Genomic DNA, 20255 nt, shown 5'->3' on the forward strand with positions numbered 1-20255 from the left:
GGGGACAACACGTTAAACAGGGAATCTGAGGGCTCCTCCATCTCCTCTGCCTGGAGGTGGAGGCTTGCTGCCACCCTCTTTAAGAGTTCTTGGTGGCTCTGAAGTCCTCCTGCAGGATACGGGGGGGGCAGGGCTGCAATCGCCTCCTCCGGGTTGGACTCTGGGCACGGTGCCGAGGACGCACGTCCCACCACCTCCTTTCTTGGGGGTCTGGAGAGGGAGGCCGACGGTGCCTCCGAAGCTCCAGCCACCGAGCGAGTTCCCACCGGGGGCTGCGCCGGAGGCCACAGTGCCCACTGGTACCATTGGGCCGGCCATGATGCTCCGTGCCACTGCATCTGCTGTGGCACCAGCGGGGCTGGTTGTTCGGGTTGGCTGGCCTTGCCCATCGAAGGACAGCTATGAATGGCTATGGCTGGCGTAAGATCTGTTGCTGTTTCTGGACCAGGAGGAGCAGCAGTGCCGGGATCTACGACAGTCATGGGACCGCGATCTCGACATGGAGGACCAATACCAGCGGTAACAGCTGCTCCGTGAACGGCCTCGATGGGCGGACCCGCAACAGTGAAAAGCTGGCAATCGACGCCCGGCAGTGCATTGTCTTGGCAGAGACTTGGAGTGGGAGTCCGAGCGGGAACGGTGTCGACAACCATGCCACGACTGACTGCGGTACCCTCTCCGAGAGGAGGACTGATGGCGACGCCCGCTGTGCTCCCGCTGATATTTGCTCCTTGAGGATGAGTGGTGCCGCGAGTCCCAGCCGGACGGAACCAAGCCAGACAGTCTGGTTGGCGCCGAGGTTGATCCACCTGGACTCTGCCCTGAGCGATCGCTAGGGGGTGATTGGCATGGGGAACGTTCTCTCGATCGAGACCGGTACTGGGCCGGAGGCGACTGCGGAGATCCCAGTGGCGGCTTGCCTCTGGAGTGCGGGGCCGACATCAGTAGCGCTCCAGGCACCGGCGTGGACAGAATGTCCCATGCCGCCTGGAGAGCTTCAGGGGTGGACAGCATTCGGACATCCGGAGAGGCCTGTTCTGAAGGGGCTGGGCTACTACGCTGAGTCGGAGGCCTGGGGCCCAGTGGGGATCGAGGACTGCCCGACACGGGCCTAGCCTCTGTCCCAGACTTCCGTCTGTGCCACTGCGAAAAGAGGGTCTTCCTGGCCCTCTTGGAGTGCCCCGACTGGTCGATGACACCGGAGGTTCGCCGCGTACCGATGCCGCGGTGCTGGGTACCAGTTTGGAGCGGTGTGCTGAGGTCAGGGTCAGCACTGACTCCATCAGGATGGCCCGGAGCCTAATGTCCCTTTCTCTTTTGGTCCGAGGCTTAAACGACTTGCAAATCTTGCACCTTTCGTTGATATGGGTTTCTCCCAAGCAGCGCAAACAGTGTGCGTCTGGGTCACTTCTTGGCACAGAAAGCCTACAAGAGCCGCATGACTTAAACCACAGGGCGCGGGACATGCCCCGGCCCGGGCTCACTGACTAACTAAACTAAACTAATTACAGGTACTAACGCTGAACGAACAAAAGAACAGTTCTGGGGACGAGCTGCAGCAAAGCTGGAGTAGAGCAGTTCCGACGCACCTTCACTGCTGGCAAGAAGGAACTCAGGGTGGGGGGAGTACGCAGCTCCCCTTATACCGCGCCAGGCAGGTGACACTCCAGAGGCTGCAGGGGGTGCTCCCCCCTACAGGTACTGCTAGGGGAAAAACTTCTGGCACCGGTGCACGTGGTGAGCATGCACACCTATTGTGGAATACATGAGCAATCACTCAAAGAAGAACTGTGGATGCTGCTACTATTGTAAAGGATATTATCAGATAAGAAATTTCCCATTCTATAACCCTATGTCTCCCACAGTACTGTCACATGTGGGAAGTAGGAGGAGAGAACAGGACTAGGGAGGGATGAAGAAGTAGAATAAGAAGTGAAGGAAGGGCTTTTCCCATCAATTGCCAAAACAGAAAGCAACTTCTGGATCAATGCGTGCAGCACCTTCCTTTTGAAGGACTCTTCTGCAGAGGATAGAAAGTCCACCTTATAGTGTCTAATAAAAGGGTTAATAAAGGACCATGTTGCTGCCCAGCAGATCTCCTCAGGGGAAGAACATGGGCAGAAAGTGCCTAAAGACACCGTAGATCTTGTGGAGCGTATTTTGATTCTGTCAAAACAGGTTCAACCTGATGCCTTGTATGCCTTGACAATGCATAATCTGATCCATCTAGCCAGACATAATTTGGATAGCTGGAGCTCTTGTTACTTCGGATGAAAGGAGATGAACAAGGAAGCCAATCTTCTCATTGAATCAGTGCACTCCATATATCTCTTTAGTACTCCAAAAGCATCCATATTATGCCACAGCTTTTCTGCAGGATGCTGTCCCCTATGTGGCACGAAAAGATGAGTTCACTTTTGACAAGAAAGATTATGAGTTCCTTCATACCACTTTGTCATTATGAATGACTTAATGAGATTTATGTATAGATAAAGCTGCCAACTTAAAGACTCATCTAGAAGTTGTGAAAGCAACCAAGAAATAGGTTTTGATAGATCTGTAGAAAGGTGAGGATCCATGTAAATGGTTTAAAAGGGTGCTTTCAGCGCCAGTGGTAAGTCCCATTTAGGAAAGACTGGTCTGACTTCAGGTCTAACCAGTCTGACTGCTCTGAGAAATCTGAATACTTTGATTCTTTTCCAAGGACATCTAGTAAGATGCTACTTGTGGCCAACATCTGGCTGCGTACTGCAGTGTTGAACTGTCCCTCAAAACTACACATAGGAAGGGAATAGTTCATATGTATCAGAATTGGGGTTGACACCAGACTGCAGAACACGAGTGTCCACATGGATGGGATGGCTATACTGGTAACACTGTTAAAACTCTTCTGTGTACATAGTCTCTAACAATTATTGTTGAGGAGAAACCTTCAAAATGAGAGCCTGAAACAACAGCTCTAGGGTGTGAACTGTCCCATTTATTTCAATGGGTGCTAACTCCAATGCTAATGAGGATACATTGATTGTCAACAGAGTTAATTATTTCACTGCCCTCCAAAGCATAAAGAAAAAGAAAGGGTGTAACTTGAAGTTCTACCCTAGCATTTCCCCAAAGTGCAAGTTGCACCAAGAGATAAGAGGGCAAATGCAGAAGGGTTATACATTACCACAGGTAGGCCTTTAACATGACATGGCAGGACAGCAATGGGGGTACAACAGATTTCATCTTCCTCTAAGGGGACTCAACTTTCAAAAATTTGGGAACTGCTGCATTATCCAGTGACAGAGTAGCTAACTAAAATTAGCATTTTAACATCTTCAGTATCTTCTGGACCTATCTTCTACCACAAGAAATCAGAGAGAAGTACTGAACTCAGAGAAAACTCATGGACCAAAGTACCAAAAAATCCTGTCCACATGAAATTGAAAAAACAGGAAGTTTTTTGACAAATACTTATCTTCTTAACTTCTAACAAATTTACTTTTCATGGGGGAAAAAGGCCAGTTTTCCTGCATAACATTTTATGGACATATCTCCATGCACATTCAAAGCAAAGCTATTACTATAAAAGAGGATGCTTTTGAGGTCTTAAATATTTCTGTCACTCCAGAGACCTGATTTTATGGCTCCACATTATGTTTGTCTTTAAGAACACTATATATATGGTCATGAGCCAAACATGTGTTGCCATTGAAACACTATTTTGCTTTGTGGTTAAAATGCAGGCCATTGCCAACAACAAAAAATAAAAGCAATCCTGGAGAAATATGAAAAATGGAGAACTCATATTAACATTTAAAGAATTTAGATGCTGCTAGGTTCTTTTTATTGTTATTTCTTAAATTGATTTCTTAAGTAGTTTCCCTGTTCGTTTTTAAAGAATAAGCCTTTGTGCAAATAGAAAAAAACTGCCCAAGTAGATTTATTAGTTCTTTTAGAGAAGTTCTGGTCATTATTTTAAAGAGTCATTTGCATAGTTTTGACAAGACTGGAACATATTCTTTGATATACTGTACATTTAATACATATATTTCTGAAGTGAATTTATCATACTGGTCACAAATGGAGCTCTCTGACTGGCTGTCAATAAGGTTATTTGCATGTTCGTATACTTACAGGGTATTACTGACAGTTTTTCTTACTTTTATTTCCAAAATCCATTTGGTAATAAGAACACAATATACGCAATTCATTTTCAAGGGCTGCAACATCACCAAATGATCTATGCTCTGTCAGAATACTTGATATTAACTTACTTCATTGCTATTCTCCAATAAGTGCACATATAGGTAGGTCTCGAATTCTAGTACCACTATTGACTCTGAAGTGCTGTTCTTTGACGGCATGTCTTTATTTCTAAGGAGTCTAGGCATGTACAATTAAAACCCAGTTCTTAAAATTAAGTTAACTCTCTTCCTTCATGCATCCGATGAAGTGAGCTGTAGCTCACGAAAGCTTATGCTCAAATAAATTTGTTAGTCTCTAAGGTGCCACAAGTACTCCTTTTCCTTTTGCGAATACAGACTAACACGGCTGCTACTCTGAAACCAGTAAGTAAGAGCTGGCCTATCATTTCTTGTTTCTCCCAACCAAATGTTTTTAGTCATTTAAAAACAAAATTACTTGGCATCCAACCATTTAAAACTACCCCTTTCAATCTCAGATAAAGCTAAACTAAACAAGACGCATATATTGTATAAAGTACAATTTTTAATGCTTTATTTCATATTGAGGAACAGAACAGAACTGAAGGCATCTTTGGGATGTAATTACCTGAATAACATCAGTAACATCCACAAAATTAGTTCCTGGGAACTTTATATCTTCCTCCTCATACTGAGTTTGTTCTGGACCCTTATAAAAGGTAGACAAAAACATACACATCTGAAATTAAGAAGGTATAACTGTAGAAAAACTTTATACTGAGAATATGATCAAGCTACAGTGACCATCTTGTTGCACACTAATTAGATCTTAAACAACCACCATGCAAAAATGTTTTATCCTAACAGAGGGATTTCTCTATAGACCAGAAAGAGGACTGGATGGTATCCATTAAGCAATTCAATAAAATGAATGCTAGCACTCCTTGGACTTGGCTGTAGGATTTAATAGAATATCTCCGCTTCAGAATCTCAGGACAAAATTATTGTTATAACTATCAAACTTTTTTTTTTAAAATACACAAGAGAGGAACAAATGACTGCAAAGTGAATCACTCAATACCTAAATTAAGGTTCCCCAAAGCAACCTTAACTCTACTTCCTTGTGCATAATCATTACAAACTAGTTTTTAATTACATGATCACAAGCTCTTTTGCGGGGGGAGGGGGTGTGATGGGGGACGGGGAGAACACTGCCTCATTCAGTGGCAGAATAAGAATGAGAGTTCAGCGGAATGATGAATGAGTTGTGTAGTGAATGAGGCAGGGGTCTGCAGGAACTTCACCTCATGCAGTGAGGAGGCTGGTTGGTGTGCAGTGAATGAAGCAGACTCACACATGCTGAACAGTTAAGGAAAAAAGATATATTGAACAGTTGCCTCATTCAGTTCACATAGTTCAGCCTGTGTACTGAATGAGGCAGAGGTCCTGTGGAAGAAACAATACATGATCTTGTAATCATACACTTCAGTTTGCAACCTTAACATTCTTTACATAGTTTTCTGCCTGGAAGTCACACACAATCTTTATTATTTCCTAAATGCTCTATGACAACTCCTGAAAAGTGATATGGGTAAAATCATGATTCGTAGATCTGAAGGCCAGAAGGGGCCATTATGATCATCTAGTCTGACCTGCACAATATAGGCCATAGCATCTCACCGAGTAGTTAGTGGCTTGCCTGTGTTGCTGTGTAAGGGAGCACAAGGCACCTCCTTACTCTCTTACACAGCTACCTTGTATTGTCGGTCTGTGTGCAGGGCGGTGAGGTGATACACAGGGCCACTATTCCCCACCCAAGGCAGGTGGACAGGGAACGGACATAAAGGGCGAAAGGAGTAGGTGAAGTCTTCTCTCTTCCATGTGCCAGCTAATACAGCTCAGCCTGCCTGGATGGAGAAGCAATGTGCTCCTGGTTTGGGCCAACAGCAGATTACTTCCTCCTCCCCGCCGCAAAAGAGTCACAATTCTTTCCCTATGCTGTTCCTGGGGTAGGCACAGCTACGCACCATCCCTTACTCAGGGATGGAAGGAAATTAACGATCTACACCCTGTTAAAGATTTTGTTTAAAATAAATAAATAAAAACCCACCCATCTTAGAAGTCGCAATTTAGTTCTCTTTTCTGTTTACTAGTGAGCCTACTTTCTTTAACAAAGAAGGAATACTACATTAGATCATTTGATAGTAATTGAACATTAATGTATTAATATCTACTTATCAAACTAACACCGATTCTTAGGCATTTAGACCAATACCTGAATCAGACTGCTGACAGGAGGAAGTGCTGCTTCAGAGCTTGTAGGAGCCTGGTTTATACTCACGCTGTCATTTGAAAGACTGTCAATATCTACATTTGGTAATACCTAAAATGGAAAACACCACAAGTCCAAAGTCTAAGTCTGTATTAATTAAATTTTCCTCTGTTCAAACTTTTCATAAGAACATGGAATGGCTCCCCATTGTCATGCCTCCACCTGATCAGGACTGGATTTTAAAGACAGATTTAACATAATAAACAAACTAAGAACATTCCCCCAAGAGTACTTCCTTCTCCTTTTTTTCTGTTATCTTACTTTTACTGCTCTCCATTTCATTTGAGGTCTTCAGTTTTGTTATCTATAATAGATTAACACCCTGGGACCTTGTCATCTTGTATGTTTTAATTGCCAAACACATGTATGGTAATTTTACATAATAAATACACCACCCCAATTCACATCAATTATTCAGAATTCTGTGATTGATTGATTAATGGGTCATTTATGTTGCCTTATAAACAACTGTGTTGTTAAGTGTACTTTTAAGTAATAAGCAGTAACTATTAATTTTGTAATAGACACATTGTAATAGATGTACAATCTTTGTACAAAACAGTTAGAAGAAGAATTAGAGTGGTTATGTTCTTTGCAGTGACAAAGATTTTTCAACAGGTACACAAATGCATCAAAAAGAAATGTAAGTACTAGTTTAAATCTTTGACAAAAGCCTCATCACTTGGAACATTTAAAGCTAAACTGAACAAAGCACTACCAAAAAAGTGTGTTGATGAGAAAAGTAGTGCACTGGCAGAGGGATGGACTACATGTTCTGTCTGGGATTTTTTTTTTTAATTTCTGACTTCTATTATTCCAAAGTAGTTCTATTTAAAGGGGGGAGGGGAGAGAGGGGAATACTGACAGCATATCTTCTGCTTCAGTTTGATTCTCCAATGAAAACAAAATACTGAATTTTTGACAAAACATTCTTTTCCATTTCCATGACAACAGACTCATATCACAAACATGGAATTAGGACTTCAGTGGTTGACTGGTCTGAAGGGAAACTGTGTTGCAAGGAAACTCATATTTAAACAAAGATTTTAAATGGCAAAGCATTCAGCCAAGTAAATTGCTATTGTTTTAAATAAATTAAACTCTCCTTTTCAAGTTTGCTCCAGCATGAAAGTCTCCCTCTAAAAAAAATCACAGGGCTGTTTTCTCCTCAACACAAGGATTATACTTTCAGATATGTTCTTTTTCCAAACAACTCTATTCTGGTTAAATAATAAAAATAATTGTAAAAAATTTCAAAACAATTTGCACAGGATGACTGATTTTTGTTTACACTATACCATATGGTGTTAACATTAAGAGAAAAGGCATCCACCAATACCAAATCATTCACAAAGAATCACAGAAGTGTAGAACTGGAAAAGACCATCATAGATCCTCTAGTCCAGACCCCTGCACTCAAGGCAAGACTAATTATTAACTAGACCAGTGGTTCTCAAACTTTTGTACTGGTGACCCCTTTCATATAGCAAGCCTCTCAGTGCAACCCCCCCTTATAAATTAAAAACACTTTTTTATATATTTAACACCATTATAAATGCTGGAAGCAAAGTGGGGTTTGGGGTGGAGGCTGACAACTCGCGACCCTCCATGTAATAACCTCGCGACCCCCTGACAGGTCCCGACCCCCAATTTGAGAACCCCTGAACTAGACCATTCCTGACTGGTGTTTGTCTAACTTGTTCTTAAAAACCTCCAATGACAGAGATTCCACAATTTGTTTCAGTCCTTAACTACCCTGACAGGAAATTTTTCCTAACGTTCAACCTAAACCTCCCTTACTGCAATGTAAGCCCATTGCTTCTTGTCCTATCCTCCTCGTAACAACCTTTTATGTATTTGAAAACTATTATCATGTCTCCTCTCCGTGTATTCTTCCCCAGACTAAACAAACCCATTTTTAAAAATCTTTCCTCATAGGTCATGTTTTCTAGACCTTTAATCATTTTTGCTCCTCTGGACTTTCTCCAATTTGTCCACGTCTTTCCTGAAATGTGGCGCCCAGAATTGGACACAATACACCACTGAGGCCTTATCAGCGCAGAGTAGAGTGGAAGAACTATTTCTTGTGTCTTGCTTTTCAACACTCCTGCTAATACATCCCAGAATGATGTTTGCTTTTTGGCAACAGTGTTACACAGTTCACTCATATTTAGCTTGTGATCCACTACAACCCGCAGATTCCTTCCTAGGCAGTCATTTCCCATTTTGTATGTGTATGATTGTTCCTTCTTAAATGGAGTACTTTGACTTTGTCCTTACTAGATTTCATCCTATTTACTTTAGGCCATTTCTCCAGTTTATCTAGATCATTTTGAATTTTAATTCTATACTCTAATGCACTGATAACCCCTCCCAACTTGGTACGTCCACAAACTTTACAAGTGTACTCTCTATGCCATTATCTAAATCATTTGTGAAGATATTGAACAAAACCGGACCCAGGACCAATCCGTGTGGGACTCCACAGCTTGACTGTGAACCACTGATATGTACTCTCTGGGAATGGTTTTCCAACCAGTTATGCACCCACCTTACAGTAGAACCATTTAGGCTATATTTCCCTAGTTTGTTTATGAGAAGGTGATGTGAGATAGTATCAAAACCCTTACTAAAGTCAAGATATATCACATCAACTGCTTCCCACCTATCCACAAGCCTTGTTACCCTGTCAAAGAAAGCTTTTAGGTTGGTGTGACACGATTTGTTCTTGACAAATCCACGTTGACTGTTACTTATCACCTTATTATCTTCTAGGTGTTTGCAAACTGATTGCTTATTTGCTCCATTATCTTTTTGATTACTGAAGTTAAGCTGACTGGTCTCAGATTCATAGACTTTGAGGTCAGAAGGGACCATTATGATCATCTAGTCTGACCCGCTGCAGGCCACAGAACCTCACCCACCCACTCCTATAATAGACCCCTAACATCTGGCTGAGTACTGAAGTCCTCAAATCATGATTTAAAGACTTCAAGTTACAGAGAATCCAGCATTTACATTAGTTTAAACTTGCAAGTGACCCGTGTCCCACGCTGCACAGGAAGGCGAAAACCCAATGGGGTCCCTGCCAATCTGACGCAGGGGAAAATTCCTTCCCAACTCCAAACATGGCGTTCAGTTAGAGCCTGAGCACATGGCCAAAACCTACCAGCCAGACACTTGGGAAAGAATTCTCTGTAGTAACTCGGAACCCTCCCCATCTAGTGTCCCATCACTGGCCTTTGGACATATTTGCTGCTAGCCGTCCCGTAGGCAGTCTCATCATACCATCCCCTCCATAAACTTATCAAGCTCAGTCTTGAAGCTAGTTAGATTTTTTTCCCCCCACTGGTCGTAATTACCCGGGTTGTCCTTATTCTCCTTTTTATAGATTGGCATTATCTTTTCTCTCTTCCCATGCTCTGGAATCTCTGCAGTCTTCCATGAGTTTTTGAAGATAATTGCTAATCGCTCAGATATCTCCTCAGTCAGCTCCTTGAGTATTCTAGGACGTATGACTTGAAGACATCACCCTGGTGACTTGAAGATATCCGATGAAGTGAGCTGTAGCTCATGAAAGCTTATGCTCAAATAAATTTGTTAGTCTCTAAGGTGCCACAAGTACTCCTTTTCTTTTTAACTTGTCTAAGTAATTTTTAACTTGTTCTTCCCCTATTTTAGCCTCAGATCCTATCTCATTTTCACTGGTATTCACTGTGTTAGTTGTTAGATCGCTACTGACCTTTTTGGTGAAAACAGAAACAAAAAAGGCATTTAGCGCTTCCACCATTCCCACATTTTCTGTTATTGTCTCCCCCCCATTGAGTAATGGGCCTACCCTGTCCTTGAATACAAACAATCTTTAGCAAATATTAATAAGTAAAGCAGTTGTTGTTCTTGCTTCATACCTGCACAGTGAGTTTAGGAGGGTCCTTTTTTTCTGATCTCATCTCTATTACTGCTATGTTGGGTTTCTTTAGCTTAGGTTGTGGTTTTGGAGGAGCTGGAAGAACAGAGGCAATCACTGTAACAGGGTGTGGTTTACCAATAATGACTCCAGCAGACTGTGGTGAGATGCCATTAATTTGCGTTTGACCTAAAGAAAGTTAGTCAAGAAACATAAAAATCTTGAATTTATTGATTAAACAGAATAAAGTTAAACTTAATTTAAATCAGAACGTTTTTGTGAATTTTATAAAAATCAGATTAATTTTCTTCCTCTCTGGTCAAAATCTAGTGCCTTATCAGTTACATTTAAATTTTTATGCATTTTTTCATATTAATTTTTTTAATCCTAGATGCCTGAGGATTTTCCCAATTGTTTTCTAGTAGTTCAATTGACTACAGTGCCACCTAGTGTTATGAAACAACAATAACTGCAGTCACCTGTGCTACTCAAAAGCTTGAGTCATCGTAACTGACAGACATTTTTGATCTACGGGATATGGGCTATATAAAATCAATACCTACAGTACACAGTCTCCCCCTGCGTCCTCCTATCTAGAACTAGTAGGCCAGTTAGTCAAGATATGATTCAGGACAGAACATCCTGTGAGCTCTGACTGCAGCCCCTCTTTTTTGTATATTTATTATCTTTAGGTGTCAGCTTAATATTAACCTCTGTCTATATACTAACAGTACTCAGACTATATCTACTCTCAAGAGGAAACTATCTCAGTGATGATCAATATGCTCTAATCAACTTGGGACAATATTATTGAAACTGCTGGGCAGAAATGATCAATTTATATCTACTCTCTGTCATGCAGATTAAATTCCAGGGCCCAGAATTCATTCTCTGATCAACACTGTCTCCTCCTTTAGAGCCAAAGGCAGAGTCTCAGTGATGGGAAGAGTACCAGGAAAGAGGCTCCTGCAGTGCAAAATGCCAGCAATCTCTCCTCTGCCAGGATGTCCTCAAACGGGCAGCACAAGGTGTGAGTGGTGCTGGCTAGGAGTGGGCCTGGCTAAAAGAAACAGAGGATACACAGATTCCCACCACAGCCTCTGCATGTTAAGCTTCTACTGAGTCCCATCAGAATTTAAAACTGCGCCCCCATACCAGGGTCCCCAAAGGAAGGGCAGTTGTAAATCTCCATGGGCACAGAAGCCATCACTGATACAGAGAGATAAGAGATGCTTCTCTCAGAGGCAGCAGGGACGAATCTAGCCCATACAACTCATTAGGCTTTTGGTTGTTCTTACCTAATGGAATAGCCATAGGAATTAGATGGCCTTCAAGTGGACCGGAGACATCAGGCATTTCTCTGCTGGGGCTGAACAGATACTGACTTTCTTTAAGGGGTGCAGAAAGTGGCCGCTGCCTCTTAGGACTGATTATTACTTTCTGTGTGCAAGAGTTGGTTTGTGTTCTTGCTGACCTTACCTTAGTACCTGAAATGAGAATCAACAAAATTATACATCTCTCACGTGCATTCACACAATGTCATATACTAGTATAAAGCTTATGTAATACAAATTGTTTGATTGTAATAACTATGTATAACTGCTTTAAAAACAGAGACGGTATGACCAGCCATTGTTCTAATAAATAAAAAATACTGGAAGTGATGAATATGTTATATTCCTCAATACTGACAGCAGAAAGAAATTCTGTAAAGATACACCAAACTCACAACTTCCCCCACCAAAAATACCTGTTTTATGGCACTCCACCCTGCCAATGAATTTTCTTCTGTTTTTATTTTGCACAGCACTCAAACCAAGTGATCAGATAACTGAAACTGCTATCGAAACAGAGTAGGCTGACCTTCAAGGATTTATGAAAGAGAGAAAAGTAAATATAGGGCTGTATGTGAAACACCATTAGGAATAAGGGAAATTCTATATACAACCCTGTATTTAGTTAAAGAAAGCAGCTCTCCTTCCATTTAAATAACATGTAACACAAAAACTTAAGTAGAAACAAATCACAACATAAAATGCCTAAGACCAATTAGGAAAAGAAACAACAGGTGTATACTATACATTGCTGGCTTTATTATCCAATGAACTACAAACTGACCCTGGCAGCACATGCCAATGCCCCTAGGCCTCACTGAACACTAACAAATATATAGCGGGAACCAGTGTGGCTCATCTCTGTGTTAATACGGTTAAAATAGTTATGAGAGTTACAAAAATGTGTTTAGACTTTATGAAAGGCATTTAAGTTGTTGCATATATTAATTTCACTTATAATACCTGTATGCTATGTTATAAGGTAATATTTAAGTGCATTTCTTCGACTGTAAATCATCAGACAGGAGAGAAGCATTAACAAGTGTAAAATACTAGTTCCCAACAGGTCTTATATTTTGCCCAACAAAAGAAAACCCATCAACACCAAACTAAACATTGTGGAACTTCAGAATTGCTTTCTCGGCCTCCATGCAAAGGAGATGTGCAACTGAATTCTTCCCAACATCTGAATTTGCAACTCGAAGTAGAAGGGGAAAAAAAATAAAAAAAGTCTCCACAAGGAGGAACTGTGGCTTGGTCTACACTACCAACTTATGTCGGTGTAACTACGTCGCTCAGGGGTATGGAAAATCCACTCCGCTGAGCAACAGTTATACCGATTTAACGCCCAGTGTAGACAGTACTAAGTCAATGGGAGGGCTTCTTCCATCTACATAACTACCCGGGGAGATGGAGTACCTACATTGACAAGAGAAGCTCTCCATTGCAGCACTGTATCTGTAGACACATCCTGTAACTTTTATGCGGCTTGGTCCCTGAGGAGCAAGGATTACTAAGCATAAGCAAAAGATTGCCAGTGCTTGGCATGGATTAACCCTAAAAGACATATAGCGCTTGTTTATTATAGAAGCTTCCATTACCTTTTCAAAATTAAGAGTGACTTACTTGTTTGCATATATGTTTACCTACTTTAACCTTCTAAATAACTTTCTTATTTCCATTTCCTAGTTAATAAATCTTTTGATAGTTTAATATAGGATTGGCTACATATGTTGTCTTTGGTGTGAGAGCTAAGGTGCAACTGACCTGTGGTAAAGTGACTGGTCCTTTGGGATTTGGTGTACCCTAATTATTATTGTGATTTTTGGTGTAAGGGAACATCTATCACAAAGGTCACCTTGCCTAGGTGACAAGATAGACTGGAGTACCCAAGGGGACTCTCTCTGACTCAATGTTAAGAATGTTATGGTGTGTGAGGCATTTACACTAGATATTTGATTGATAAAATCTAAGTATAGAGCTCACCACCAATTTGGGGTTTGTGTCTTGCTTCTTAACTGTCCACCCGGAGCTTTTTCAACCGCTGCAGCAGGACAAACTGTGAAAACTTCCCACTCATAAATATAGACACAGCATCAACATGGGAAAACTGATTTGTCAATCCAGCGTTGAAAATGTATTTACAAACTAACCCTATTTAACAACATCTAAGCATCGAGTGGAACATATATTGAGTACTGTATTTTTTGCTGTGCATGCATAAAACTTCCTATGCAATACACATTCTGTGCAAAAAGTGTACGTTATTCCACATTAAACTTGAGAATTTAAACACAGATAAGGTTCTGCCAGAAGCTGGGACTGGACAACAGGGGATGGATCACACAATAATTGCCCTGTTCTCTTCATTCCCTCTGATGCACTTGGCACTGGGCCACTCTCGGACGGCAGGATAGTGGGGCTAGACAAACCATTGGTCTGCCCCAGTATGGCCATTCTTATGTTCTCACATAGCAACACTAGCCTGACCACACTACACTAGCCTGACCACACTAAACAATAATCTAAAATGTTACCGATATGTATACTCTTTATGATTTAAGGGAGAAATTCTGCTCTCAATTATACTAGTGTGAATCCAGGATAATTAACGAACTGAAGTTGCTCTAGATCCACAGCAATATTAAAAAAGTAGCACTATACAATAACAATAAACCACACATTAAATGGATTAAGAAGTGGCTAACTGACAGATCTCAAAAATTAGTTGTCAATGAGGAAACATCCTCAAATTGGGGAGTTTCCTAGTGGGTTCCACAAGAATAGGTAGCAGGCCCAACCCTATTAAACATTTTCATAGATGATCCAGAAGAGCATATAAAATCATTGATGATAAATATTTGCAATGACAAAGACTGGCAGAGTGGTAAACAACAATTAGGATTGAGCAGCAAACAGGGCAATCTGAATTTCTTGGTACATTCTCTGAACTAGATTTTCAAGTACTTTTAACACGGCTGTTACTCTGAAACCTTTAATAAAATTAGATTATCTTGACAATCAACCATGAGGCTAACTACTTTCAATGGTTCTGTGGTCTATGTAACATGGTATGCAATCTCCAGGGTCGGGAATCAAAAAGGATGTTGATAAATTGGACAGCGGTCAGAGAACAGCCACAAGAACGATTAAAGTGATTAGAAAACATGCCTTATAGTGATAGACTCAAAGAGCTCAATCTATTTAGCTTAACAAAGAGAAAGTTAAAGGGTCACTTGATAACAGTCTACACGTTTCTAGTCTATACCACTATATAGTTTCAATCAATGTAGTATATCAGCACCTCAGAAAAACATGAACAAATTATTTCCAATACCTATTAGAAAGTATTATTTCACCAATTTTACTAACAAGGAACTGAAGCACAGAGGATTTAAGCAACTTGCCCAAGGTCAACCCAAGAATTCTGTGGCAAAGACGGGTAATAAAATTAGGTATTTTAAGTACCAGTCAAGTACCGTCCTACCTCAGGCTAAAACTTCAGTTGGAAAGCTTAGGACTAGATTAACTCTATGGAAGCTCTATTTACAGTAATTTCTCATGAAATGACACAGTATATTCCCATCTTCTTCCCCTTTTTCCCCTAAAGAGAAAATAAACATGTCTTACTTTATTTATTAACCAGATACAGAGAGATCAATGTAACTTGCACAGCGTTCCAACTACAGGATAACTACGTTATTTTACTATAGTTTTATTATACCAGGTTGGTGGGACAGAGGGCTCAGCAGTTCCACAGTCCAGGTTGCACCCAGGGGACCCTGTCACAACAAGTCATTACTACTCTTTGATATCCACTAAATTGTTAATCATAATTACCATGTGACATTTAAAGCACAGTCTGACTTATTTCCTAAACTGATCTGTTTTTGCTTTAAAAATTAAAGAATTACCCATCTTCATCCAGTCAATCTCTGTTTATACAGCATATGGCATATTGACAACGCTCACTGTAGTTAAAACACAAAAAGCTCTGTTACTAAACAGATACGGTTTCTATAAAACCCACCTCGACAACAAGTCACATAAGCAAATAAATTAAATGTTAAAACAATTAATGATATGTACTCTCTACTCTTCTACCCCCAGATACACACTTTATCCCTACCTCAATCATGTTTGCCACAAACCACACACTCTAGCCTTTAACTGCCTCCCAGCACCCTAACCAACTACTCCTTCCAATCACACAAGACTCCAAATCAGCCTTCCCTTTTGCACACTATTTTCAGTACATTGAATATCCACACATTTACATTGAGAGAAGTTAATGTAATTGTTTGGTAACTCACATTCTCCCTCCACAGTCTCCCATCGTGTCTTGTCTTCTATACTCCTCCTTATGCTTGCTCTCCCTTTCCTACTCTTCATATTCTTCCCCACTTCCTCTCCTATTTCTCTGGCTTCCTCCTACATTCCCCTACATGTCTGCTACTCATGTCCTCATTTTCCCCCTTCTGCACACCACATTCCCTTCCAACTCTCCTACGTTTCCTTCCTGCTTCTCAGATTCCCATAGTTTCTGGATCCTCCCAGTGACCCCCTCTGCCTCCTCACACCTTAAAGGGCAACTTAGTGTCACTTTCACTGGGAATGATTCAAGGGGATGGCCATATCTGCTAAACTTCCTCCTGTACAGACTATACAAAAACAGAGGTCTCCAATAGCTTCAGTTGTATTAAGAACAATGGGAAATAGCAACCATTTTGATAGAGGGCAATTCTTTATGAGTTTCTTTGAGGGAGAACAGTCCCCAGGTTTTGCTAATGGAAAACTAAGTTATGAAAAATAATGGCAAAAGTTAATCCTACCCACAATCCTAAAAGTTAGTTCTCATACCAGATCTGCTCAGGATTCACCTCTCTGAAAGTTTATGTGAAATGAGACAATGTTTTTTAAAAGTAACCAGCTGATTAAAAAAGTTTGACTGCCACAAACAAATTTCAACAACTTCAAACATTTTAATGTAGAAATGAAAAGATAACACATACAAACCACACAGACATTTCAAATGGCATAAGAACTAACACTATGTGACAGATCAAACTAGCTAAAGACATAAAGGGTAACAAGAAAACATTCTTCAAATACATTAGAAGCAAGAGGAAGACCAAGGACAGGGTAGGCGGGGGAATAACAACAGAAAATGTGGAAATGGCAGAAGTGCTTTAATGATGTCTTTGTTTCAGTTTTCACCAAGAAGGTTGGTGGTGATTGGATGTCTAACACAGTGAATGGCAGTGAAAATGTGGTAGGATCAGAAGAGGCTAAAATAGGGAAAAAACAGTTAAAAATTACTTGGACAAATTAGATGTCTTCAAGTCACCAGGGCCTGTTGAAATGCATCCTAGAATACTCAAGGAGCTGACTGAGGAGATATGTGAGCCATTAGTGATTATCTTTGAAAAGTCATGGAAGACAGGAGAGGTAACAGAAGACTGGAAAAGGGCAAATATCATGCCAATCTATAAAAAGGGGAAAGGGACAACCAGGAGAATTATAGACCAGTCAGCTTAACTTCTGTACTCGGAAAGATAACGGAGCAAATAATTAAGCAATCAATTTCCAAACATCTAGAAGATAATAAGGTGATAAGTAACAGTCAGCATGGATTTGTCAAAAACAAATCACGTCAAACCAACCTGATAGCTTTCTTTGACAGGGTGACAAGTCTTGTAGATGGAGGGAAGCGGTAAACTTGGTATATCATGACTTTAGTAAAGCTTTTGATACTGTCTCGCATGACCTTCTCATAGACAAACTAGGGAAATGCACCCTAAATTGAGCTACTATAACAGGGGTGGCCAACCTGAGCCTGAGAAGGAGCCAGAATTTAACAATGTACATTGCCAAAGAGCCACAGTAATACATCAGCAGCCCCCCCATCAGCTCCCCGCCCTGCTCCCAGCGCCTCCCACCCACCGGCGGTCCCACCGATCAGCACCTCCCCGCACCTCCTGATCAGCTGTTTCATGGCATGCAGGAAGCCCAGGGGAGCGAAGGGGAAGGAGCAAGAGCACTGCAGGCTCAGGAGAGGGGGCGGGAAGGGGTGGAGTGGGGGCAGGACCCTTGGCAGAGCCAGGGGTTGAGCAGTGAGCACCCCGTGGCACACTGGAAAGCTGGTGCCTAAAGCGCCAGCCCCGGAGTCGGTGCCTAGACAAGGAGCCACATGTTAACTTCTGAAGAGCCGCATGTGGCTCCGGAGCCACAGGTTGGCCACCCATGTACTATAAGGTGGGTGCATAACTGGTTGGAAAATCGTTCCCAGAGAGTAGTTATTAGTGGTTCAGAGTCATGCTGGAAGGGCATAATGAGTGGGGTCCCGCAGGGATCAGTTCTGGATCCGGTTCTGTTCAATATCTTCATCAATGATTTAGATCATGGCATAGAGAGTACACTTATAAAGTTTGTGGACAGTACCAAGCTGGGAGGGGTTGCAAGGGCTTTGGAGGATAGGATTAAATTTCAAAATGATTTGGACAAACTGGAGAAATGGTCTGAAGTAAATAGGATGAAATTCAAGAAGCACAAATGCAAAGTACTCCACTTAAGAAGGAACAATCAGTTGTACACATACAAAATGAGAAAGGACAGCCTAGGAAGGAGTACTGCAGAAAGGGATCTGGGGGTCATAGTGGATCACAAGCTAAATATGAGTCAACAGTGCAACACGAACATCATTCTAGGATGTATTAGCAGAAGTGCTGTAAGCAAGACACGAGAAGTAATTCTTCCGCTCTACTCCGCGCTGTTAGGCCTCATCTGGAGTATTGTGTCCAGCTCTGGGCACCACATTTCAGGAAGGATGTGGACAAATTGGAGAGAGTCCAGAGAAGAGCGACAAAAATTATTTTTTTAGAAAACATGACCTATGAGGGAGGATTTAAGAAATTGGGTTTGTTTAGTCTGGAAAAAAGACAGAGGGGACACAACAGTTTTCAAGTACATAAAGGTTGTTAAAAGGAGGAGGAAGAAAAATTGTTTTTCTTAACCTCAGAGGATAGGACAAGAAGCAATGGGCTTAAATTGTAGCAAGGGAGGTTTAGGTTGGACATTAGGAAAAACTTCCTAACTGTCAGGGTGGTTAAGCACTGGAATAAATTGCCTAGGGAGGTTGTGGAGTCTCCATCATGGGATATTTTTAAGAGCAGGTTAGACAGGGATGGTCTAGATAATACTTAGTCCTGCCATAAGTGCAGGGGACTGGACTAGATGAGCTTGAGGTCCCTTCTAATTCCATGATTTCACACTTAAAGGCTACCTACATGTATAGAAAAACAGAATTGTAAACCCCATTTTTAATGCAACTTTAACTATGGAGATATGACAAGTGTAATAATTCAACTATATATTTCTTAAAACACAGTGAAAGCATATATTGAATTGATCATGGATCGCTAATCTGTCATAAAAAATGAGAGTTTTGAAAGAGATGGGATCTAAAGTTTGATACAGTAACAAAAAATATACTTCCAGAGTATTACGTGCATGTTAAGAAGAGAGACTATAAGCAGAAGGCTGAAGATGAATTTCCATTACAAGTATGAATATCACAGCTATGCCAGTAATAATATAACTTGTTCATTTTACAACATGTACTGGGGATGAATTTCAGAAAGCTTGGCTCTCAAATAATGAGGGGAAAAAGAGAATGGTTATCACAACTCACTAAAGCTTAACTTGAAGAGTGTGCCCGCTGTAAACAAGCAACTGAATCTGCTATAAGGAATTTGAAAAGAAAAACCTGAAAGAAAGCACCTAATGGGAAGTGACGACAGACACACCTGTTTATAATTTAAACATTTATATCAAAGGATTACTTACCCCTAACACACTCTATAATTTTTGGTCTTTGAGGTTTGGATTTGGGAGATGGAGAGTTGAACCTGAGATATGGCGCTTTTTTAAGCTTGCTGCGGTGGCCCTGGTAAATTGGTTTCCCATATACCTGGGACAGATACTCTTCATTCTGCTCCACTGCACTTGCTTTCAGAGGTCCCTGCACAGAAGAAAAGTAATTTCTAAATTCTCCATATGTGAAGAATTAAATGTGTAATTATTACTACACATTTTTTTCCAGCAGTTTTACATTTTGTGAAGTATTATGGACAAATAAGATACAGAAATGAAACAGTGTTAGACGAACTGTAAATCTTGGCTTTTTATTTATTTATTTATTTTTTACTTCCTGTCATAAATATAAAGGGAATGGTAACCGCCTTTCTGTATACAGTGCTATAAAATCCCTCCTGGCCAGAGGCAACATCCTGTTACCTGTAAAGGGTTAAGAAGCTCAGCTAACCTGGCTGGCACCTGACCCAAAGGACCAATAAGGGAACATGATACTTTCAAATCTTGGAGGGGGAAAGGCTTTTGTTTGTGCTCTTTCTTTACATGTTTGTTCTCTCTTGGGACTGAGAGAGGCCAGACAGAAATCCATCTTCTCCAAACCATCCTAATCCAAATGTCCAATATTGCAACCAGTATAGGTAAACCAGGCAAGGCGGATTAGT

At 41.1% G+C, this 20255-nt stretch overlaps 1 protein-coding gene across 3 annotated transcripts in view; it reads right to left on the reverse strand.

The window, feature by feature from the left end:
* The window catches only part of KIAA0586, a 134257-nt gene that overhangs the window by 64427 nt on the left and 49575 nt on the right, over window positions 1-20255 (reverse strand). For all 3 annotated transcript variants that reach the window (XM_084630195.1, XM_084630194.1, XM_084630193.1), the window contains exons 16-20: window positions 19567-19741; window positions 11686-11874; window positions 10389-10576; window positions 6424-6531; window positions 4777-4857 (exon numbers count right to left, since the gene is read on the reverse strand). In XM_084630195.1, the coding sequence (XP_084486321.1) occupies window positions 4777-4857; window positions 6424-6531; window positions 10389-10576; window positions 11686-11874; window positions 19567-19741 (741 nt within the window). The remainder of the gene's footprint in view (window positions 1-4776; window positions 4858-6423; window positions 6532-10388; window positions 10577-11685; window positions 11875-19566; window positions 19742-20255) is intronic.

This window comes from Lepidochelys olivacea, assembly GCF_965140295.1.
Source record: "Lepidochelys olivacea isolate rLepOli2 genome assembly, chromosome: 6".
NCBI lineage: Eukaryota > Metazoa > Chordata > Testudines > Cheloniidae > Lepidochelys > Lepidochelys olivacea.